Here is a 26,152-nt window from a genome sequence, read left to right as displayed (position 1 = left end):
AAGTAATTGTGTTTTTAGAGAACGCCACCTCGTTAAGTCACAAGTGTCAACAATCAAAACACAACAATAAACGTGTGAAAAACTCTATTTCCCATACCGTTTTAGCGTATGCAAATGAAGTTAAGTATACGCGTGACGTGTATTATCCAATAATATCGGATAAACAATGCAACGCTCCGCCCATACTGAGATGGTGTATACGCTTCGCTTGTTGACATTTAGACTGCATTGAATTGACCTTGAACTTGATCGGCCATTAAATTCATCGTAACAAATAGATGTAGTTTGTTTATTTCAAATGAAAAAAAAAATGCACAACAGAAAACGTCTTCACTAATAGGGTTTTCGTGTTGGAGACAAGGAAAAACAACGGAGTAGTTAAAAAATTCTGGAAAAAATGTCAAACATGTACGTAATGGATCTTGAAACTGTTTTGTCAATAAATATCAGAAAGTTATTTTTTACATTTGCATCCATTTAGATTATCGGAGCGTACTTTTTTCAACATTTATATAAAAATGAAGTTGAAAAACAATCCCACCGAATAAAAAAGATGTCATTTATAAATTTTGACTTTTATATCACGCTGACTGTCTTAAGAGACCGTTTCATTAAGCGACCGTTTTGGGTGTTTCCCTTGCCCGGTCGCTTAATACACCTTTGACTGTATTATAAAGTACATTTGTTCAGTACAAACCAGCAGCTAAGATAGGCAACTGATTTGCAGTACACACCATAACAAGTCATCCACAGTGGTCCCCTCAACGAACGTAATTTGAATTTTTGTTGCGACTTTCCAGCTTTACTAATGGAGGGAGACCTCAAGTGTCCTTGCAGGTATGAAGGGGCACCTGAGTAGAACCACCAATATTCTGTAAGCTAGCTAGATACTAGATAGTTTCCTCACATGAAAGTATCCAAAATCCCTGTGGGGATTTTAACCCACAGCCATGAAGGGCAAGTGGTTTGAAGTCAACGACCTCAACCACTTGACTACAGGCCTCATGCAAATAAAATAGGGCAAAGTTATCTACCTTTTTCTCATCATCAGCTAAATCTTCCTTGTTTTTATACCAGTCAACAAACGAGCCACTGCTACACTCATCAAACCATTTCATATGTTGTGTGTACTCCTTCAGTTCCTCCACCTCATCTAGCTTCTCCATACGACAATCTCGCATCTTGACTGTTTCCTTGGCAACCATAGAAAATAGTGCTGGCAACTTCACATCAGAAATGAAGTTCAGATCATATGGCTGAAAATATGTTGTCAAGATAAGCAAGTATTTCAATTCTTTGCAACTTTCATGTTGATAACTTTAAAATGCTTGAATAATGGGCTACATTTTTGCAATATGAAAACAACGCAGTGGTTAGCAAGGTGAATGAGCCAAACTTGCAATTTATCATGCAACTGCTATGGTAACTGCCCGATAACACTTGCCTGATAATTATTTTTGATATCAGGTCAGTAATCTGATATCAAAAATAAGCCCCGCCCATTTTAACGGACTTTTTTCAATTGCTTATATTCTTATTTTCATCAGCATGTGAATTCTACAATGTACATGTAATATCATACCCTTACAAGTCTTGAATCAAGATGCGATATTTATTTATTAATTTTTTAGACTTCAATTACGAATAAATTAGATAGCGAATAGTTTTAATAGCACCAACTAAATGAAGTGACGTCATAATTTATATTGCAAATGACATCATCGATGTTCACGTCATACTATACATGTAATCATAACAAACAGGCTGGACGATTTTCTTTGAGAACTTGTAACTGTTTACTTAATTTCGCCTGATTATTATTTAATAAGTGAACAAATTGTTTTGTTTAAAAAATAAGACGCATGTTTGTGTACAGTAGCTTGTGTTTGATTGCCGATTTGACTTTTCTATGATGAACTTTTGAATTTGACAATTCAAGACACATATTGCAGTAAAGTTTAGTTTATGTGATTCTAAGTGGATTTTTGGATCAATGTTTAAATTAAAGGTAAGAATTTTATCGTATTAGGCCTACATTCTTTTGCATCTTTTATCCGAGTCGAAAGAGAAAATGGCGGCCATTTACTGAAAATTCTATGTTTCAGGGGCTGAGGAATTTGCTTTCAAGAATTATTTCTTTGAACAAAAATCCTCCTTTTTAAAGAAATTCGCTATTTAAAAGTAGATAATTTTGTTATTTTGACAGTTATTATGTAATACATGATACCTTTCTAGCCCATATCAGCCTCGCCTGATAAAATTGATATCAAAAGACAGTAGCATGTTATTCTCTATAAGTCAGCCACCTTATCACATAATCAAGAAGGCCCAAAGAATTTATCACATAATCAAGAAGGCCCAAAGAATTTATCACATAATCAAGAAGGCCCAAAGAATTTATCACATAATCAAGAAGGCCCAAAGAATTTATCACATGATCAAGAAGGCCCAAAGAATTTATCACATAATCAAGAAGGCCCAAAGAATTTATCACATAATCAAGAAGGCCCAAAGAATTTATCACATAATCAAGAAGGCCCAAAGAATTTATCACATAATCAAGAAGGCCCAAAGAATTTATCACATAATCAAGAAGGCCCAAAGAATTTATCACATGATCAAGAAGGCCCGAAGAATTTATCACATGATCAAGAAGGCCCAAAGAATTTATCACATGATCAAGAAGGCCCAAAGAATTTATCACATGATCAAGAAGGCCCAAAGAATTTATCACATGATCAAGAAGGCCCAAAGAATTTATCACATAATCAAGAAGGCCCAAAGAATTTATCACATAATCAAGAAGGCCCAAAGAATTTATCACATGATCAAGAAGGCCCAAAGAATTTTAAGTCTGAGTTAAAATATATAAAAATGTGCTAAGTAGCTTTTAATAAAACATTCATTAAACATCCAATTCTCAGAGAAGCCAAGGAAACAAGTGTTTTTAATGGATTTTTCCAAAAACTTTGAAAAAGGTTCACTTCAGAAAAAGAAGCATTCTTATGAAGTTTTGATGATATTGACCCAGTGATTCAGTAGATGATGTATGGTGCACCAAAGAAAAGAACACCAAATTCTTACAATGATTTTTACATGAATGACATAGGGCAATAACATCTAGCTAAATGAGACACAAAGATGAGTGTTATCTGATAGATAATGACAATCACTGGACAATACAATACACTTCCTGTAACCTACCTGCCAGTGAATGTCCAGTAAATGTAACAAAGCTCCCTGTATATAGTCATAGGCTGCATGTAATTTCCTGAAAATATAATACAATAATAACAGAAAACTTGGTAATACAAAGTTTGTCTAAATGGGGTTTTCTGCGCCTTGATAAAAATCCTACCATCATACGCTGAAAGAATGTCTATGAATCTGAAAAGAGGGGCACAATTTATATAAAGCTTATAACCATTTATACTAGATCATATGAAATACCAAACATATTTTTAACTAATAATTTATGATAAACACAACTAGATGTACATCTTTTTATCATTTCATTTTTCGGTCAATTTTTTTAAAAATACGGTTTCACTTTGGTGAATCTTGTTAATAACTATAGCTTACGGATCTAGATCATGTCTCCTGTATTTATGGAAGGCATCAGTGAGTCTGCGTATGAGTGTATAAAAGGAGTGTCTAACTTTAGCTTCCTGTTCGAGGCCACACCCATCTAAACCTTCCGCATAGTGTCGAGCAAACCCAACCTGATAACTTAACATCTCTTGTAGAAACAATACAATGAGAATCTGAAACATAAAAACAAATTTTAAAAAGATAAAAAAATTCCCTCACAGTGAAATCTTGGCAACTATCCTGGTTCATGTAATACAAAAAAATACAAAATCATACAAATTTTTTTTTTTTCTTTAAATTTGACAATGAAATATAAATATAACATGAAATTAACACACTTATTTTTACAAAAAAATGGCTTAAGAATTGGCAAGAAATGCTTGCCTAGAATTGATTATCAAATCCTTCATTTTCTCAAAAATCTATTTAAATCAGAATATATACAGAATAAAAGATGTATACCTGGAAAGGTTTGTCCTCGGATAACATTTGTATAAGTTCTGTACTGATCATATAAACATCAGCTACAGCTTGACCATGTTGTGTTCTTTCTTGTAACATGTTGTGTACTCTACAAGTATACATTAAAATAAAATGTGTACTCTACAAATATACATTAAAATAACATATGTACTTTACATATATACATTAAAATAACATATGTACTCTACAAATATACATTAAAATAACTTGTTGTGTACTCTACAAATATACATTAAAATAAAATGTGTACTCTATAAATATACATTAAAATAACATATGTACTCTACAAATATACATTAAAATAACTTGTTGTGTACTCTACAAATATACATTAAAATAACATGTTGTGTACTCTACAAGTATACATTAAAATAACATGTTGTGTACTTTATAAATATACATTAAAATAACATGTTGTGTACTTTATAAATATACATTAAAATAACATGTTGTGTACTTTATAAATATACATTAAAATAACATGTTGTGTACTTTATAAATATACATTAAAATAACATGTGTACTCTTATAAATATAACATTAAAATAACATGTGTACTCTACAAATATACATTAAAATAACATGTTGTGTACTTTATAAATATACATTAAAATAACATGCGTACTCTACAAGTATACATTAAAATAACATGTTGTGTAATTTATAAATATACATTAAAATAACATGTTGTGTACTCTATAAATATACATTAAAACAAGATATGTTTGTAAAACATGTATGCCCCCTGTTGGAAGCCAATTAGTCATGTGATCAGGTTATTATGCTTGACTTCTGACCCAGTGAACAAACAATTAATAAGGGTTATCTAGTATCTACTGGTCATGACTACAAGGTAATAATTATTGTGACCCTATAGGTTGTGTGCAGCAATTTAGGTTATTACAAATCTTACCAAATAATATATGCATAAATTTTATGAATCATGTAGGCCTCATTAATGACAGCCAAGTTGTTGACCCCTTGACCCCAAAATCAATAGGTCATCTGCTGGCAATGACCAATCATCATACCAAGTATGAAGTTTCTAGGCCTAAGCGTTCTTTAGTTATTGATTGGAAACCGTTTTTACCTACAAGGTCAGTGTGACCTTGACCTTTGACCCCTTGACCCCAAAATCAATAGGAGTCATCTGCTGGTCATGACCAATCATCATACCAAGTTTGAAGTTCCTAGGCCTAAGGGTTCTCTACTTATTGATCGCAAACCGTTTTTACCTACAAGGTCAATGTGACCTTGACCTTTGACCCCTTGACCAAAAATCAATAGGGGTCATCTGCTGGTCATGACCAATCACCATACCAAGTTTGAAGTTCCTAGACCTAAGCGTTCTTTAGTTATTGATCAGAAACTGTTTTTACTTACAAGGTCAATGTGACCTTGACCTTTGAACCCTTGACCCAAAACTCAATAGGGGTCATCTGCTGGTCATGACCAATCATCATACAAAGTTTGAAGTTCCTAGACCTAAGCGTTTTTAGTTAATTGATCGGAAACCGTTTTTACCTACAGGGTCAATGTGACCTTGACCTTTGACCCCTTGACCCCAAAATCAATAGGCCATCTGCTGGTCATGACCAATCACCATACCAAGTTTGAAGTTCCTAGGCCTAAGGGTTCTTAAGTTATTGATCGGAAATCGTTTTTACCTACAAGGTCAATGTGACCTTGACCTTTGACCCCTTGACCCCAAAATCAATAGGGGTCATCTACTGATCATGACCAATCACCATACCAAGTTTGAAGTTCCTAGGCCTAAGGGTTCTTTAGTTATTGATCTGAAACGGTTTTTGCTTACAAGGTCAATGTGACCTTGACCTTTGACCCCTTGACCCCAAAATCAATAGGGGTCATCTACTGATCATGACCAATCACCATACCAAGTTTGAAGTTCCTAGGCCTAAGGGTTCTTTAGTTATTGCAGGGCTGCCAACAGCAAATTGCAAAATCAGCGGAAAATACGCCGGGGGTCAAGGGGGCTGCGCAAGCCCCCTTTGCAGGTCCAGGGCAGAGCCCTGGTGGGGGACCAGGGGGCGAAGCCCCCGGAAGCTCCTGGATTCTGATGATTTGGTATGCCCTAAAATCAATTTCCTGGACTCTAAATTTGACAAATATCCGACATTTTGACGCATTTTGACAACAGACAAGAGCGACAATGTAAACTGTAATTTGATTGGTTATTCTAAAATAGAATACCGGAAAAGACTCGATATGACCAATGAGAAAAGCGCTTACAGACGTACCATAGGCGGCTAGCGTAACGATAAAAGCCGAAGCGTGCCGGTTTTTGGGTACTGTATAAAATATGACGAATGAATTTATTGTCTTTGTCAAATTTACATCGATCTCAAAAATGACCCAGGAGCTCACGAAATCCGCGGATTTCCGCGGATAATCGGCAGCCCTGTTATTGATCGGAAACCGTTTTTGCTATCAAGGTCAATGTGACCTTGACCTTTGACCCCTTGACCCCAAAATCAATAGGGGTCATCTACTGATCATGACCAATCACCATACCAAGTTTGAAGTTCCTAGGCCTAAGGGTTCTTTAGTTATTGATCGGAAACCGTTTTTGCTTACAAGGTCAATGTGACCTTGACCTTTGACCCCTTGACCCCAAAATCAATAGGCGTCATCTACTGATCATGACCAATCACCATACCAAGTTTGAAGTTCCTAGGCCTAAGGGTTCTTTAGTTATTGATCGGAAACCGTTTTTGCTAACAAGGTCAATGTGACCTTGACTTTTGACCCCTTGACCCAAAAATCAATAGGGGTCATCTACTGATCATGACCAATCACCATACCAAGTTTGAAGTTCCTAGGCCTAAGGGTTCTTTAGTTATTGATCGGAAACCGTTTTTGCTTACAAGGTCAATGTGACCTTGACCTTTGACCCCTTGACCCGAAAATCAATTGGGGTCATCTACTGATCATGACCAATCACCATACCAAGTTTGAAGTTCCTAGGCCTAAGGGTTCTTAAGTTATTGATCGGAAACCGTTTTTGCTTACAAGTTGTGTACTTTACAGATATACATTAAAATAACATATGTACTTTATAAATATACATTAAAATAACATGTTGTGTACTTTACAAATATACATTAAAATAAAATGTGTACTCTATAAATATACATTAAAATAACATGTTGTGTACTCTATAAATATACATTAAAATAACATATGTACTCTACAAATATACATTAAAATAACATGCGTACTCTACAAATATACATTAAAATAACATGTTGTGTACTCTATAAATATACATTAAAATAACATGTTGTGTACTTTATAAATATACATTAAAATAACATGTTGTGTACTCTACAAATATACATTAAAATAACATGTTGTGTACTCTACAAATATACATTAAAATAACATGTTGTGTACTTTATAAATATACATTAAAATAACATGTTGTGTACTTTACAAATATACATTAAAATAAAATGTTGTGTACTCTAGAAATATACATTAAAATAACATGTTGTGTACTTTATAAATATACATTAAAATAACATGTTGTGAACTTTATAAATATACATTAAAATAACATGTTGTGTACTTTACAAATATTCATTAAAATAGCACATGTGCTCTACAAATATACATTAAAATAACTTGTTGTGTACTCTACAAATATACATTAAAATAAAATGTGTACTCTATAAATATACATTAAAATAAAATGTGTACTCTATAAATATACATTAAAATAACATGTTGTGTACTCTATAAATATACATAACATCAGAATAGAGTTTAAGCTTTCTTATATCCTTAAATATCTAAAGTAAATAGTTCTAAAATCAAACCATGTTCAATTATCTGTCATTCATGATATAGTATTTTATAGGCATGAAATTATATGTCAACCAGATTTACTATCATTGAATTTTTGAGACATGACATTATTGTTTAATTAACTAAGAGATGATGACATACTTTTCTGTACTCCAAGCTTGATCTTGAACAAACTCTAAAACCAGTCTAAATGAAGGAAACTTCTCTGACAAGTCAAACTGAAACATACAAAATACAGAATTTTATAGTAAAATTTAAGGCTATAGTTAAAGCTATAGACTATCTGTGACCATAGTAATCTTCTTATTTAATTCGTTCTTTCTTTTAAATGCTAAACGTGAAATTTCATAAGATTTTCCAAAAGCATACATCTCGGCAAGCCTACATTAACAAATTTGTAAAGACTATATTCAAACTGTATGTCAAGTATTTACATTTCACTACAGTCACATTGTTTCATACATACCTTATTACCAAACTTCTCACCACGTCTTGAATGTTTCTTCATCTGCTTCGACAGTTTCATTTTTGTTAGCTAAAATAAAGAAATTGCAATGAACATCATATCTTATCCTTCAAAACAGAATATTTCTTGTTAACTTCCCACTCTAGTTAGATTAGTGGCTATGTCACTGGCATAAAATACGTCCAATGGTGACATTCTTACTTTTAATGTTGAAGGAAGACTCCTCATAAAATATTGTACAAAATTTCACGACAAAAGGCTAAACTGGCATCATATGGGTATGTCAATATTAGTTTTATAAGTGTTCTATATGTTAATGTGAAATGTATGGCAACAGCAACTATGTTTTAGTTTTATCATGGATTTTAACAGTGCACTCGCTGGTGAGCTTAAAATGATTTTCCAAACTTTAAAGTAATACCCCAAGGGGACAGCAAAAACAGGGATGATAATAAAAACATCACAAAAAAAATGTGTTAACATTCTAAAGACACTTGGCTGAGTTAAGGGGATCGCTCTATTATATAACATAATGGTCAATAAATAGTCAAGCTAAAATAAATCAGTAAAGGCTTTCAGATGAATTAGGATTAAAGAAATTACCTCTTGTTTCAGCTGAGTTTTGGTAAGTCCAGCAAACTTCAACAAATAAAGGGCCTTCTGCTTACATATTGTTGCTGGAAATAAAAAGAATACATAGTTTTATTACCATGAAGTATACTGTTTACACTGGAGCTAGAAAAACATGTCTTACACCCCTGATGTTCTTATGAATATTTCACTTTGTGGTTATGAATAAAATTGTTATTTCATATGTCACTACATGTATAAGAAAAAAGTGCTAAAATGAAAATATCAGTTATTGTAAATTCTTTCCGAAAATGAATAGCATGTAATATCTTTGAAAAAGAATCAAACACTGCTTGCCATCATAGATGGGAATATCCACCTCTCAGGTAACTATTTAGCGGAAGCAGTTACCCCAAAGTTAGATATTCCAGTCTGCACAACAGCCGGTGTAAGATGTGGTGTATATCTAGGACAGAAGTGACTTACTGGGATCATCTTCATCTTTAATCACTATATTGTCATTATTTTCAGCAGCAATTTTCTGACGTTGTTGTACCAGTAATGGCCGTAATGTCTCAGCTGCTGTGTATGCCTGACATAGACCGTCTGATACACTACCTTCCCTTACATTGTTCACTGTAATCATTCAACAAAAACTTGTATCATTGTGTATACAACAGAATCAAAAGATGATTATTATACCATTTGGATATGGAATAAGGACAAACTTATCTTAACAGACCAAAAGGTGACGGTAAGTGGTAAACAGTCCCTTGCAACAGAAAGTTTAACATTAGAATTGTTCTTATAAATAACAGTTTTACAGTTAATTAGATTAAAAATCTTTCAAATTAAAACTGTTCAAACAGTCAAGTTTTTTTTGTTTTTTGTTTTTAAATAAAACAGATAGTTTAAATCTTAAACTGTTAAAAAAAAATAATTAAGTGTTACATCAGAATTATTCAAACAACAGATAGTGTTTATGTAACACTTACAACCTTCAGACCTTAGGCAAATGGAGGCAACTGAGTAGAACCACCCACCTTCGTTAGTTTTCTCACATGAAAGAATAAAAAGTTTCCTGAGAGATTTAAAAACCCAAAGTATTAAAATCAAAGCAATAAAACAGCATGCACTTAGATACAGCAAAACAAAAAGGATAGGAATAATTTATTTTTTTTTTTTTTAATTTTATTGAAAATAATCCACTCCCTAACTTAAAAACAAAACTAATAATAAATCTTTTCCCTCTCTACCGATAAAACAATCCTTAAGTTGGGAAAAAACAGTCATTCCGAAAGACCGTCGGACCGTCGGCCCTGACCGGTAAAAAATCAGAAGGTCCGATAAAAATATATGTATAGACGGCCCGACGGTCCGGTAAAAAATTAAGGTTTTATAAAAACCTTACATTCAACATTTTGCAAAGGCCGATCATTTACCTACATTCAAAAGATATCAAAATGTTGTCATTACACAATATAAGCTGGTGCAATGCTTGTCAACTGTTATGCATTCTCATAATGCAAACTTTAATGTAACAACGTAAGATAAAAATATCCGACAACTAGTACAATTAAAAGTCAATAAGCGGCTGCGTACATAAGCGGCCCAGATGTGAAAGGTCACCCGCTATTAGTTTGTTTACACAGATGGAAGTGTCAGTGTATAAATTGGAAAAATTTACGTCTTTTAATCCACAGACTTAGAGAAATGCTAAATTACACGTGTGCTCAACTGGTGTTTAGCAGCGAATTAGGGATATGTAAGCTCGTCCTAGATGTTGACAAAATTAAAATGTACTGTGAAGGTACCAAAATCATTGAACAATTAATCTGTCAACTTCACTAAATTACCGATATATATAAGTCTGTTTACATATGCCAGACTTTTGCTGAAACTTACCCTCTCATTTTGCTAGTATATAGTCTGTATGGAATTAAAGTTTAAATAGCAATATCCATAACAATATTTATGTTTACATTTTGATTGTGGTGAAAAAAGATAACTTCACTTCGTTGATAATATAATTTTCTTTTTGTACACAAATTTTTTGACTGCTGACACTTATCAAGTGACTCAAAATGCTATACCAATCAGGTTTTTTTCGGTCCAGTAAAATCATGTTTGGTCCAGTAAAAATTTTCAGTTTACAGGACCTACTGTCCAGTAAAACTCAGAAGTCTTTCGCATAGACTGAAAAAAACAAAACACTATTGACATAAACTTTTCCAATCTTTACAGAAAATCATTCCTTAAGCTGGAAAATAAACCCAACTCTATTGACATAAATTATTCCAGTCTTTACAGAAAATCATTCTGTATGTTGGAAAAAACAACCCTCAATTGACATTTACAAAAGTGATAAAAAATATCTTACCATATTTTTCGAGATCCTCTCTCAGTTGTTGTGTATGCCAGACTAGAGCACAGAATACTGCTATAACAGCTGCTGTTACACTTTCACCACCCATAGGTAACATCTTACTACCTTCTCTACATTTCTGTAAGAACTGAACCGATCTCTCTTCCCCATTTATCATACTCCAGAGAAAAGTTAGTACCACTGTAGTATCTTCAGATTCCTAGGTAACATTTACAATTCTGTTTATATAGCATGTCACATAATGTATAATAATGCCATATCAAAGACATAACATAAAGATATATACAATAAAACTTCTATATAACAAACTTTGATCACTCAATTTTTTCCTGATGTTTCATAATAAAATGAAAGTCCAGATTCCCCCCCCCCCCCCACCCCTATATATACTTTATCAAAACCAATATACGAAGAGAATTTTTATGTGTCATTTTTGTACGTGGTCAGGGTTAACTTACATATCTGCCAGATAGCGACCTCTGTAGTTTTCCTATCATATAACCACCTCTAAACAATGTAGTCCACAGTTCACTTCGTAATATATCCTGCTCTGCTGCTTCCTCTAGCTCCATCAACTGATCTCGTGGTAAAACTGTAACACAGAAAATACAAATGAGCCGCGTCACGATAAAACCAACAACATAGTGCGTTTGCGACCAGCATGGATCCAGACCAGCCTGCCCATTCGCGCAGTCTGATCAGAATCCATGCTGTTCGCTATCAGTTTCTGTACTTGTAAAAGGGTTTGTAAGCGAACAGCATGGATCCTGATCAGACTGCACAGATGCGCAGGCTGGTCTGGATCCATGCTGGTCGCAAACACACTATGTTGGTTTTGTCGTGACGCGGCTCAATAATGTTCTATCTATTGATCTTCCATTAATGGCAAACCTCTCGTGGTAACGTAGACATGACTCTAGACTTCAGAGACTGCTATGAGATACAAGGGAATCCGGGAACCAGTTTTTAGCTCTTATTGAATAGACCCCTTGGTTTTTTTACATGCCCAGTGTACAGCATTGATACATGCGAGGATTTCCTGGAATTCTTACCAGTACACCTCTAGGTAGGTGGGAAACACTGAAAGTGTCTCTGAAAAATCCCAAGGGTGTTACCCAGGATCAAACCTGGGACCTCGGGAGTGACAGTCAGTGGTCTAACCAACTGAGCTATTGCATCACCTACATTTTGTGCAAAACATTGTTTAAGTGGAACATACAGTGGTGTAAACTTTCATTTAGATTATTTAGTAAAATAAAGAATTTTATTGCTATACTAAATTTTAAAATTCACCTGGATTAGCATTGAGTGTAGCTCCACATAACTTTCCTACAAGTTTAGTGAGTCCAAGTTGAAGGTCAAATGGCCAGGAGAGGGGCATATCAGGACTTCCTCTTGCAGTGACCTTGAACTTGTAACCCCATTCAGTGTTACTGGCTATCTGAGTGAAACAAGAAATGTATATGTGGCCCCATAAATTGGATCTGTTTTGGCCATTTCTGTGATCCCACTTTTTGGTCAAATCTCATTTGCTGACCTCGGGCATCTGTGAACACCAGGTAATCATATCTGCAAAACAAACAAAATATAATTGTTTTTAGAGGCAATTACTTTTGAATTTGAACCAGATATTTAAATGTGGTCACTTGTAGTGTATGATTAAGAACTGTGTTACACACATCTTTATACATAAAAAGATTTAAAAAGCTAAAAGTAGTTTAAAGAAGATATGAATTTATCTATTTTCATAGTACCATCTAGCTTCAGAATGTTTTGGCTTTCGTCTGAGTTTATCAATTTTTCAATACTACAGTTTTTGGTCATTCCAAACTTTTCTACATGTTTAAAGCTTTTTTTTTTGGGTTAATTTCATTTTTTTTATGGAAACAGTCAAACAGTTGAAAGCAACAAACCTTCTCTCTGTTTCACATCTGGCATCAAACTCTACAATAAACTTGGTAGCTCCAGGACAACTAAAAACTTGTGTATAGTGGACATTATTCTCATAGTTGTGGGCAGATTCAACCTCCCATGTTCTCAATACAATATCCTCAGAGTGAGCACTTTGCCAGTGTGAGCTACTTATCTGTATAATAGTACATATTATGTCTACATATAATATCTAGATATCTACAATTGTATTTTTACTTGAATACAGAGGAAAAGCTAGTTTACATGTATGTGACACAAGGCCCTATACATGTATAACATCCCAATATCAGAATATGTATAGAAGAAATATAAATTATTGAATTACATAATAAATATTATCAAGTAATTTCTTTTTCTTATAGAAACTCAGGCATTTAAATTATATGTACTTAAATGAATAAATAAAATCTACTTAAATCTTTCCATAACCAATTTATCCTGATGTCACACATGTATTTTCAAATTAGTTACAGGAATTTCACGATTTTATTTAACAGTCAATTATACAAGGTATTGTTAGACAGTTACGAAAAGTCATTAAGGCCACTTATCTAATGATTTATAACACTTACAGTAGGAAAGACATCTGGTATCAGGGCAGCCAGTTTCATCAGCTCCTGGTTTAAAGGCTGTAATTTCTTCAGCAGACTGACCCTCGAGGTGGAACTGAGGCTCGGACATAGATAGGTCATCAACAAGACCATCTGTCTAACGACGGAGCCGAGGAACGATGTCTCTATCTTAGGTACGAGCACCTTCAAGTATTCCTCATCTTTGGTCTGTAGAAGCTTGCAGGCTTCAGTCGCTCGCTGGGCTACCAGGATGGCATCTGAAATACAAGAGAATTTATGTTTCTACTCTATTCACAGTTTAAAAATAATGAAAAATTTATATTTGTTTCTACTGCATCACTTAACAAAAATATGGGTAAGTCTGAAAAAGTGCTGAAAATATATTTTAGCTATTTATAAAACAAGAAAGCTTTGTTGGCCAACTTTTTTGGTTAATATTGCCCAGAAATGAATGCAATAAAAGGTATTCTTGCTAAAATACAGTGCAACAGTTCATTACTTTGTTTGTATGATTTAGTGACTTTTTTTGGTAATATACCTGTGGGCAATTACCTAGCAAGTACCACTGGATTCTGCACCAGTTCATTCTTTTTTCCAACCTAAGTAATTTAAGCCAGAGGGCCATGTGCCCTACATCACTTGTCAGGATAAAAAATTAAGATATTCATTACATGTGTTCCTCTTAATTTGTCTAAGAAATTGTAATGAGAAATTTATATCCAATGTCAGTTTATGTGTTAAGACGTAGTATCTTAAGACCAAAATAATATAAGACATATTTCCTTAAACAAAATTGTCAAAAATAATCAACACTAGTTAACTTCAGTTCATTATACATAACACTACTTTTACTTAACTAATCAGACTGACTCAATGTCATTTTGATCTTAAATAAAAAGAAACTTCCACTTACATGTAGTGGCAGTATGCATGCCTTTGACTTTTATGGCATCTGACCCTTCTGACATCTGCCACCATGTCCAAGCAAGAAGTGACGTCTGCAGAGAACTTACTAACTGCAGCAAGGGAAGTAACTGGTCATTGGCAGCCCCAGACTTCACAACCAGACTAAACTCGTGGAATGTCACCATAACCATGGTTTCCATTACCTCTAAAACTTGTGAAGGGTCAAATGTCTGGAAAAAAATTCATTAGCTTACAGGTGTCTGAGGTTTTCAATTTTTGAAAAAATCCAAATTATTTGAATAAATCTAAGCTTATATAGATGTCATTCTTAGGTAATTATGGACATCTTTTGTAAAACAATAATGACAAAAAGCAGACGTAAACCTCTGTGCACTCAAACAAGACTCAAAGACTCTTCTTGGTTAGCAACTTCACCCTTAGCCTGCTACATTTCTAAAATGAACTTCATTTTTGGAAATGTCCATATTCAGTTTTGCGGATATTAACATGAAAATTTCAACCGATGTAAGTTCAAATTAAAGGGTAATACACATCAATACCAGGACAGGTTTACCATATTTTATTTGTGTCAACTAGTTTCGTCAATACTTGACTTTCATCAGAACCAACATTTTAATTTATAGTCTGCCAACAGTTTAGAGCCTGGTCAGACTGCACAGATGTACAGGTGTTTTTATTGGCCCTGTACTGGTGGCCAAGGCAAATCACTTTCAGTTTCAGCAGGGTAAGAGTTAATTAAAGCATTAAAATATTAAAAGTCATTTAATTTACAACAAACATTTCTAACTATAAAGTCGAGCCAGTCTATTTCATAAATTTAGTATTTTCAAAGTTAATACTAACATCGGTGGGATTTTTCGGCAGGTCTAGTAATCCACGAGGATCAACAGAACTGAAGAATTGGCACAGTGACTGAAATACCAGCATAACTGATGGTGTCTCTGACAGAGTCTGAAAACAGAAAAGAAACAATAAAATGTTAAACATTTGTATGCACACAGTATCAGTTTTAAAATATCTATAAAATTTTACTATTTAAAAAGTGTTGATTTTTTGTTTGATTCTTTTTTTCCATTATATCGACATCCTGGTTGAAAGTAACTGATCATTGGCAGCCCCAGACTTCACAACCAGAATGAACATGTGGAATGTCACCATAACTACGGTTTCCATAACATCAGATGACTGCTTCCTAGATGGCATAACCAGTAATCTCACTTGCGTGCTTTGTCCAAGTTGAAAGAGAATATCACATTCAGTCAGATTGAAACCCAATATCTCTAGATAGGAGTCTGATTTACTTCTACACCACAAAGATGTATAATTGTTAGTGAAAACTATTCTGTTTTATCTTTTAATCCCTTTCATCAGGAATGGATTGTCATAGACAAGGACAATGGATTTAATAGGGAAGTCAGCATATAACTGTTATTAAGTAGGCAAGTAAGCAGACATTTATTCGTTTATCTGTTCTTTGTACTAGATGAATGTTGTCATAAATTGGTATTTCCTTGTAAACCAGCTTTAAGTCTCTAAACATTACAGACAATAAATAATATTCTGTTAACATGAGTGAAGATCTACACATTAATTCTAGAATTTTAATTCTGAAATCTATCCCTAAGATATCAAGGAACAGTTTTAAGTTCACAGCAAGGCAAAATTATTTCACTTCTTCAATACTGTAATGAGAGATAAAAAGATAATATATAAGTAAATCACCTCAACTTTTTGCATCATAGAGAACAGCTGTTTTTTCCTTGCCTCTTTATCAGAGAAGAAAACTGCAGCCCCTGAAATGATGAAACTCATTATTTGTTTTTGTTCACTGGTGTGAATGAAAGTAAGAAAATAAGCTTGTTTTAGATGGAATGAATCTCACATCAAGTTGAGAACTTTTTGTTACTTTCACTTGTGCTTCATTTTCTTATTTCTTTTTTCTTCACTTTTTAGTAAGATAAATTTCATACTTCTTCAAAACAATCATCATTTATTCATCAGTCACTTCAATTAAGTTACTTTGTATAATATTAATCTTAATGCAACCAAACATTCAGTCCAATTAAACTGTAAAATCAATTGCTTTATCAAATTTAAATTTGTCAGTTGAAATCTTTTCAATAGACTTGCTAATTCACACTTTAATGAAGTAATAGAGATAAGTGTTTTACCATCAATAATGAGTTGTCTACACAGTTTATAATGTCGGCTATTTTTATCTATTTTCTGGTTGTCTACAGTTTTACACAAGTGTTGAAATAACGCCTCTGCTGACACCTGCAACAATAATAATTAATACTAATTGATCAATTAACAAAACAGTTAAAGAATATCTTAATTTATTTAACAGGCTAAATTCTAAGATATAATGTGAACTAAATCAAAATTCAATCATTTTAGAAATTATGTTTTACAAAGTGAAAAATAGCCTTTTTTTGTCTTTGTTGGGTTTCATGTCGCACCAGAACAGTTTTGATCATATGGAGACTTTCAAGTTTTACTTGTGGAGGAAGACCTCAGGTGCCTTCTGTACATTATTTTAGGCACGAATGGGCATCTGAGTAAAACCACCCTAGCTGATTAGCTTTCCGACATGAAATGAATCCATAGTAACAGTCAAAATTCAAACCCACAGCAAGGAGAGGCAATTTATTTAAAGTCAACAACCTTAACCACTTGGCCATTAACGCCCCATGAAATATAGCTAACAGAATTGTGGCAAGAATTACATGAAATTGTTCAAACATAAAAAATATAAACAAGTGAGCTTACACAAATAAGTGCTGAGTAAATAAGGGCTCATACAAATATGTGGTAAATATTCAAAGAAATAGAACTGGTATATCAGAAATAGGTCTTAAGTAAAATACTGTTTTATTGACATACCTTACTTTCACCTGACAGTCCAGTGAATGCAGGGAGGAGACAGAAAATCAGTTGTAATGTCATCTGAGAAAATGTCTGCCACTTTTCCTCACCCCTGAATAGATTCATTGCAGAGTTAATTATTGTCATTTGTATGATGTCTATCAAAATTTCTGTTCTGCTTTAAAATCTTCAATACGGTATTCAAATAGGAAGAAACATCTTTATTCATTAATTGAATAATAAAATTAGTTAATTGAATGACAATTTTTGTTAATTGGATAATCATCCTTTTATGAATTTGCATTTATAAATTGTACAGACAGAAAACAAAATTAACATGAATACATAAATGTTGAACTGGGCTTGAGATCTAAACTTACACTTAAAAAATTAGGTGAAGTTAACATACTTTCTTTACCTAAATATCAATACAGAATCATGTTGGACCCAGACCAATGAACCCTGACTGGCAGAAAACTAAATTATAAGATCAATACAAAAAACAAGAGGGCCATGATGGCCCAAAGTCGCTCACCTGTATATAGGCCCCCCGGAGCGGGGCCAGTTTAAACCCCAGGGCTTTTATTTGAACAAACTTGGTTGACACCCATTAGAAGATGTTTCATGCTAAACATCTAAGGTCTAGCTTTATTGGCGTTTTCTAAAAGAAGATTTTTTTATGTCTATATATATATATATATATATATATATATAAAAATATATATGTATACATATTATATAATATATATAATATATATATATATATATATATATATATATATATATATATATATATATATATATAATATATATTCACACATATCTTCACTTACGGGGCCCATATATAAGACCGAGTTGAGTGGCATTATTTCATGCAGTCAATTTTTTATATACGCCACTACTATAGGCCTATAATGAACATTTCCATACAACAGAACTAAGGGGTACTAAGTTATATTATATATAAAACTATAATATTTGATTTTACCATAGGTGAAAAACATATTGACCAATAACAGAAAACCCCATTAAAAATATATACATTTGTGGGACATATATCATTTACTACTAAAACCGGCCTACGGGCACTATGTTAGAAGGGTAGCCTACGCCCCCATACATCGTTTTTAAACATGCCAGAGTTGCGAGGCCTTATGTATGCCCCACATTAAATATACACCCACAAGTATGGTCTCAAATAGACCGATGCCCCGTAAATGGAGGAATGTGACTGATATATATATATATATATATATATATATATATATATATATATGTGTGTGTGTGTGTGTGTGTGTGTGTATGTAATGTATTATATATATATATATATATATATATATATATATATTTATATATATATATATATATATATATATATATATATAATATATTATACATACACAATATTGGTTCCTTACATATATATATATATATACATACATATATATATATAAGATATATATATATAATATATATATATATATAATATGTATATATATATATATATATATAATGTATATATATATATATGTATGTATATATATAATATGTATATATCTAAAAAAAAAGTCGAGCTTAATGAATGGACCCCCGGGGGCGGGGCCAATTTTGACCCCAGGGCTCTTATTTGAACGAACATGGTAGACATCCATTAGAACATGTTTCATGCTAAATATCTTAGCTCTAGCTCTTTGGGTTCTTTCAAAGAAAATTTTTTTAGTTTTACTATATGCATATAGGGAAAATCAATGACCCCTGGGGCGGGGCCAATTTTGACCCCAGGGCTTTTATATTGAACAAACTTGGTAGACACCCATTAGAAGATGTTTTATGCTAAATATCTTAGCTCTAGCTCTTTGGGTTCTTTAAAAGAAGATTTTTTAAAAGTTTTTACTATATACATATAAGGAAAAATCAATGACCCCCAGGGCGGGGCCGATTTTAATTCTAGGAACAAAATTTGAACAACTTTGGTTTTGGATCTATAGATGATACCATAGACCAAATATCAAAGCTCTAGGCCATTTACTTTCAGACCATAAGATTTTTCAAGTTTTCACTATATGTATATAATGAAAATCAATGACCCCCGAGGGCGGGGCCAATTTTTGACCCGAGGGCCATTATTTGAACAATTTTGGTAAAGGTCTACCACACAATGTTTTCATGCCAAAATATCTTACCTGTAGCCTTTGCCAATTCAGAGAAGAAGATTTTTTATGTTTTACTATATACATATTTAGAAACCTATGACCCCCGGGGTGTGGCCAATTTTGACACTAGGGACAAAAATTTGTACAACTTTGGTATTGGACCTTCAGATGATACCATAGACCAAATATCAAAGCTCTAGGCCATTTACTTTCAGACCAGAAGATTTTTCAAGTTTTCACTATATGTATGTAATAAAAATCAATGAACCCCCGGGGCGGGACCAATTTTTGACCCTAGGGCCATTATTTCAACAATCTTGATAGAGGTCTACTACACAATGTTTCATGCCAAATATCTAATCTGTAGCCTTTGCCAAATCAGAGAAGAAGATTTTTTTTAGATTTTAACTATATACATATAAGGAAAAACCTATGACCCCCGGGCGGAGCCAATTTTGACACTAGGGACAAAATTTGAACAACTTTGGTAGAGGACCCATAAGATGATACCATATACCAAAAAATCAAAGCTCTAGGCCATTTACTTTCAGACCAGAAGATTTTTCAAAGTTTTCAGTATATGTATGTAATGAAAATCAAATGACCCCCAGGGCGGGGCCAATTTTTGACCCTAGGGCCATTATTTGAACAATCTTGATAGAGGTCTACCTACACAATGTTCATGCCAATATCTAATCTGTACCTTTTGCCCAAATCAGAGAAGAAGATTGTTTTAGATTTACCTATAGACATATAGGAAAAACCTATGACCCCCCGGGGAGCGGGGCCAATTTTGACAACTAGGGACAAAATTTGAAACAACTTTGTAAATGGACCCATAATGCCATACATAGTACCCCAAAATCAAGCTCCTGGCCCATGTTGTCCACTTTCAAAACAGAAGATTTTAAAAATTTTGTGTTTTTTTAAAATCCTTTTTTCTGGCCCTTTGGCCTACATAATGCAACAAGACCGAAACCATTTGAACAAACTTTGAAAAGGGGGAACCATTTTTCCCAAGGATCATTTCTGCAAAGTTTTGGGTTGAGTGCAGTCCCCCCTTCCCCTTTCATGAGGAGATTTTTTTATGTGAAAAGTTTTGACGACGCACGACCCGCAAGGACCAACGACGAGGACGACGCACACAGGGCGATTCACAATAGCTCACGCCCTGAGCATTGCCAGGTTGCTGCTAATAATACAAGAGGGCCATGATGGCCCTTTTGAGGTCGCTCACCTTGTTGTTATAGGCCCCCCCCCCCCCCCAAAACGTTGCAGAGCCAATTTAACCCAAGAGCTTTTTTATTTGCACAAACTTGGTAAGACACCCATAAGAAGCTGTTTCATGCTAAAACATTTAAGCTTCTAGTCATTGGGCTTTTTAAAAGAAAGATTTTTTTAAAGTTTTTATATACACATAAGTTAAAACAATGACACCCCTGGCGGGCCAGGGCCAGTTTTGACCCCAGGGTCTTTTTTTGAACAAAACTTTGTAGACCACTTTTACTAGAAATGTTTCATGCTTAAATATCTAAAACTCTAGCTATTGGGTTTTTTCAAAGAAGATTTAAAAAGTTTTTGCTAAACACAATTATAAAGAAAACAATGACCCGGACGCGGGTTTCATCATTTTAAAAACGGACCCCCCGGGGCTGTAATTTGAAACAAACTTGGTAGACACCTATTAGAACAACTGTTGCATGCCACCAATATCTTAGCCATAGCTCTTTTGTTCCTTTCTTTTTAAAAGAAGATTTTTTAAGTTTTTACTATATGCATATAGGGAAAAATCAAATGACCCCCCAGGGGCGGGCGGCCAATTTCACCCCAGGCTTTATATTTGAACAAACTTGGTAGACACCCATTAAGAAACCATGTTTCAATGCCTAAATATCTTAGCTCTAGCCTCTTGGGTTCTTTAAAAAGAAATTTTTAAGTTTTTTACTATATGCCACTATAGGGAAAAATCAAATGGAGCCCCCGGGCGGGGCCAATTTTGACCCCAAGGCTTTTATTGAACAAACTTGGTTAGACACACACTAGAAGATGTTTCATGCCAAATATCTAAGCTCTAGCTCTTTGAGTTCTTTAAAGAAAGATTTTTAAGTTTTTACATATAATCATATTAGGGAAAAAATCAATAAACCCCCGGCGGAGGCCAAAATTTTTAAAACCCCAAAAAAGGGGCCTTTTAAAAAAATTTAAAAAAACAAAAAACCCCTTTGGTAAAAAACCCCTAAACTAGAAAAAATTTTTAAAATGCCCAAAATCTAAGCCCTGGGCCTCTTTGAGTTCTTTTAAAAAGTTTTTTTTTTTACAGTTTTACTAAAATGCATTTTGGGGAAAACCCAATAAACCACCCCCCGGCCCCCCGGGGCCCAATTTTTTCACCCCAGGGCTTTTTTTTTTTTTTGAAAAAAACCAAAAATTTTTTGAAAAGAAAAACCCCCCCCCCCCCCACCCTTTTAAAGAACAAAAAATTTGGTTTCTTTTTCCCCTTTAAAAATTTAAATTTCTTTTGGGGGCTTTTTAGGTTTTTTTCTTTTTTGGGTTTCTTAAAAGAAAAAATTTTTTTAATTTTTTTTCCCTTTTATATGCATGGGGGGGAAAAAAATCCAAATTGGACCCCCCCGGGGCGGGGGCCCCAATTTCCCTAACCCCAGGGCTTTTATTTGAACAAAAATTTTGGGAAAGGCCCAATTTTCCAAAAAAAGGAAGTTTTTGTTTCAGGGTTTAAATATCAAAAGCCCCTAAGCTTTTATGGTTTTTAAAAAAAAGGGGAATTTTAAATTTAAAGTTTTTTCTTTCGGTTCCGGGGGGGCAACCAGATTTTTGCTTTTGGGAATTAAATTTTTTGAAAAAATTTTTTAAAGGGGCCCCAAAAAAGGGAACATTCCTTGAAATTTTGGTTTTGGAAATTGGTTTTAGGGGTTTTTAATGAGGAATGTCTTTTTAAAGAAAAAAGTTTACGGACAGGCAGGTACCGGGGGGACGAAGGGGACGGGGGACAAGGGAAACGGACCCGGACGAAAAACCCAAATCACAAAAGCTCCCCCTTTTTTTGTGACAGGTAAATTTAAATTAATGAAAATTTAAAGGTTGTAAATTTTTAAACCTTGTTTCAAAATTTGTAATAATAATATCACACAGGATATAACCTGGTATAGAGTTTGGGAAATCTAGGTCCCTTCCTCCCCGGGTACTGTACATGCTGGGAAATCTTTTTAAGGGTCATCAAAAATTTGACATAAAATATTGTATTATCTCTGCACGGGTAAAATTTTTCCTTTTCTTCTCTGGTTTTGGGGGGTGTTTACCTTCCATATTGAAAAAAATATAATTTAAAAATAAATGATAAAATCACAGTGTTCAACGGGACAGTGATTCACATGTTTCAACATGTACATTTTGATATTACAGTGCCCAAAACATGTCCCCATTTAATAACATGTTAAAAACTTTACAGTGATATAACAGTGTTAAACTGAAACTTGATAAAACCCAGTATAACAGTCAACATGTGCAGTGACTATAACAGTGTTTCAACATGTACAGTTTTCAACTGATGATTACAGGAATCCAACATGTTACAGTGATATAACAGTGTTCAACATGTCACTGTGATATAACAGTGTTCAACATGTACAGTGCATATTACAGTGTCCAACATGTACAGTGATATCACAGTTTTCAACACTGTACAGTGATAATCACAGTGTCCAACATGTACAGTGATATAACAGTGGCCCAACCATGTACAGTGATATCACAGTAATTTCAACATGACAGTCGATAATCACAGTGTTCCAAACATGTACAAGTGATATAAAACAGTGTTTCATGACATGTGCAGTGTATATCACAGTATTCAACATTATGTACAGTGAATATCACAAGTATTCAAAACAATGTACAGTATATAACAGTGTCAACAGGTGTACTGGATATCTCAGTGTCCAACTAACATGCCACAGTCGATATCAGTGTTCTAACATGTACAGTCATATCACAGTTCCAAACATGTACAGTGATATCACAGTGTTCAACATGTACAGTGATATCACAGTGTTCAACATGTACAGTGATATCACAGTGTTCAACATGTACAGTGATATCACAGTGTTCAACATGTACAGTGATATAACAGTGTTCAACATGTACAGTGATATAACAGTGTTCAACATGTACAGTGATATCACAGTATTCAACATGTACAGTGATATCACAGTATTCAACATGTACAGTGATATAACAGTGTTCAACATGTACTGTGATATCTCAGTGTCCAACATGTACAGTGATATCAGTGTTCAACATGTGCAGTGATATCACAGTATTCAACATGTACAGTGATATCACAGTATTCAACATGTACAGTGATAATCACAGTGTCCAACATGTACAGTGATATCAAAGTGTTCAACATGTACAGTGATATCAAAGTGTCCAACATGTACAGTGGTATAACAGTGTTCAACATGTACAGTGATATCACAGCATTCAATGTGTACAGTGATATCACAGTGATCAACATTTACAGAGATTAAGTCATCCATATTTATTTCTCATCAGCTACAAATAAACATGTAAAACACTTAATAGTGTGCTGAAAATTAAAAAACAAAATAATTCAAATAAACCTACCACAACTTGATCATCAACATTGACAGGTTTTCTGGTGAAACCGAAGAACTTAATTCCTGAAATACCAATCACAGAACTTGTCTTCCTTGGTTCCAGAAACTTCACCAGTACATACTGAAACAAACAAGATCACTCTAAGAAACTATCATTACATACTGAAACAAACAAGATCACTCTAAGAAACTTTCATTACATACTGAAACAAACAAGATCACTCTAAGAAACTTTCACTACATAATGAAACAAACAAGATCACTCTAAGAAACTTTCATTACATACTGAAACAAGCAAGATCACTCTAAGAAACTATCATTACATACAGAAACAAACAAGATCACTCTAAGAAACTTTCATTACATACAGAAACAAACAAGATCACTCTAAGAAACTATCATTACATACTGAAACAAACAAGATCACTCTAACAAACTTTCTTTACATACTGAAACAAACAAGATCACTCTAAGAAACTATCTTTACATACTGAAACAAACAAGATCACTCTAAGAAACTATCTTTACATACTGAAACAAACAAGATCACTCTAAGAAACTATCTTTACATACTGAAACAAACAAGATCACTGTAACAAACTTTCTTTACATACTGAAACAAACAAGATCACTCTAACAAACTTTCTTTACATACTGAAACAAACAAGATCACTCTAACAAACTTTCTTTACATACTGAAACAAACAAGATCACTCTAACAAACTTTCTTTACATACTGAAACAAACAAGATCACTCTAAGAAACTATCTTTACATACTGAAACAAACAAGATCACTCTAACGAACTTTCTTTACATACTGAAACAAACAAGATCACTCTAAGTAACTATCTTTACATACTGAAACAAACAAGATCACTCTTACGAACTTTCTTTACATACTGAAACAAACAAGATCACTCTAACAAACTTTCTTTACATACTGAAACAAACAAGATCACTCTAACAAACTTTCTTTACATACTGAAACAAACAAGATCACTCTAAGAAACTATCTTTACATACTGAAACAAACAAGATCACTCTAACGAACTTTCTTTACATACTGAAACAAACAAGATCACTCTAACAAGCTTTCTTTACATACTGAAACAAACAAGATCACTGTAAGAAACTATCAGTATATACTGAAACAAACAAGATCAAACAATAACAATTAAGATAAATTTAGGAAAAATATAAGATAATTTATGAATATTAAACATGTAAAGAGAATGAACAATTATTCCATATAAGATTAACAAACCTGTCCAACTGGGTGCCAAGAAACAGGGACTTCTATCTCATCACTGCAATTAAAATAAATTTCATCCCCATTTAACGAATTTCTTACCAAATAAAGTTAAATGTAAAGTATCTGAAAACTTTTAATAAAATATAATATCATATCACTGATCAAAATGAACAAAAAAAATAGTGTTAGCTGAGAGTTTATCAGGCGAACCAAAACTTCATTGCATTTTGTGTCATAAAGTTTTTATCTGCTGGTCGTGTTTTCTCCGATATCGGTGGCGGGGTCATGACCTCATTCCCGTCGGTTTCGGGGCAAATACGACTAGTTTTCATAAACCTGTCATTTCATAGTTTTAGTTTTGGTCATATATCAAGCCTGGATACTGTGCGCTTGCCAAGAAGACTTAAATATTTTAAGTCAAGTTGCGTTTCTAGGGATTTTTGCCCAAATGACAACGTAGTCTGGCAATCCTAGCTTGCCTTG

General features: G+C 33.6%; 1 protein-coding gene across 1 annotated transcript in view; it reads right to left on the bottom strand.

Moving 5' to 3' along the window:
- Positions 1-26,152, bottom strand: part of LOC132741791 (zinc finger ZZ-type and EF-hand domain-containing protein 1-like) — a 100,055-nt gene that overhangs the window by 38,899 nt on the left and 35,004 nt on the right. Inside the window, 22 exon segments of the mRNA XM_060730062.1 lie at positions 1,035-1,256; positions 3,205-3,271; positions 3,583-3,764; positions 4,054-4,162; positions 8,047-8,123; positions 8,372-8,440; positions 8,975-9,048; positions 9,428-9,577; positions 11,322-11,526; positions 11,786-11,919; positions 12,621-12,762; positions 12,764-12,896; positions 13,241-13,413; positions 13,832-14,088; positions 14,745-14,967; positions 15,602-15,709; positions 16,481-16,551; positions 16,930-17,035; positions 17,645-17,738; positions 18,045-18,103; positions 24,424-24,537; positions 25,682-25,724. Of these exon segments, the coding sequence (XP_060586045.1) occupies positions 1,035-1,256; positions 3,205-3,271; positions 3,583-3,764; positions 4,054-4,162; positions 8,047-8,123; positions 8,372-8,440; positions 8,975-9,048; positions 9,428-9,577; positions 11,322-11,526; positions 11,786-11,919; positions 12,621-12,762; positions 12,764-12,896; positions 13,241-13,413; positions 13,832-14,088; positions 14,745-14,967; positions 15,602-15,709; positions 16,481-16,551; positions 16,930-17,035; positions 17,645-17,738; positions 18,045-18,103; positions 24,424-24,537; positions 25,682-25,724 (2,812 nt within the window).

The sequence above is a fragment of the Ruditapes philippinarum genome, unplaced genomic scaffold (genome assembly GCF_026571515.1).
Source record: "Ruditapes philippinarum isolate M1 unplaced genomic scaffold, ASM2657151v2 ctg4767_1_1_1_1, whole genome shotgun sequence".
NCBI lineage: Eukaryota > Metazoa > Mollusca > Bivalvia > Venerida > Veneridae > Ruditapes > Ruditapes philippinarum.
The sequence above is the reverse complement of the archived record's forward strand: the minus strand, read 5'-3'. Positions and strand labels throughout refer to the sequence as shown.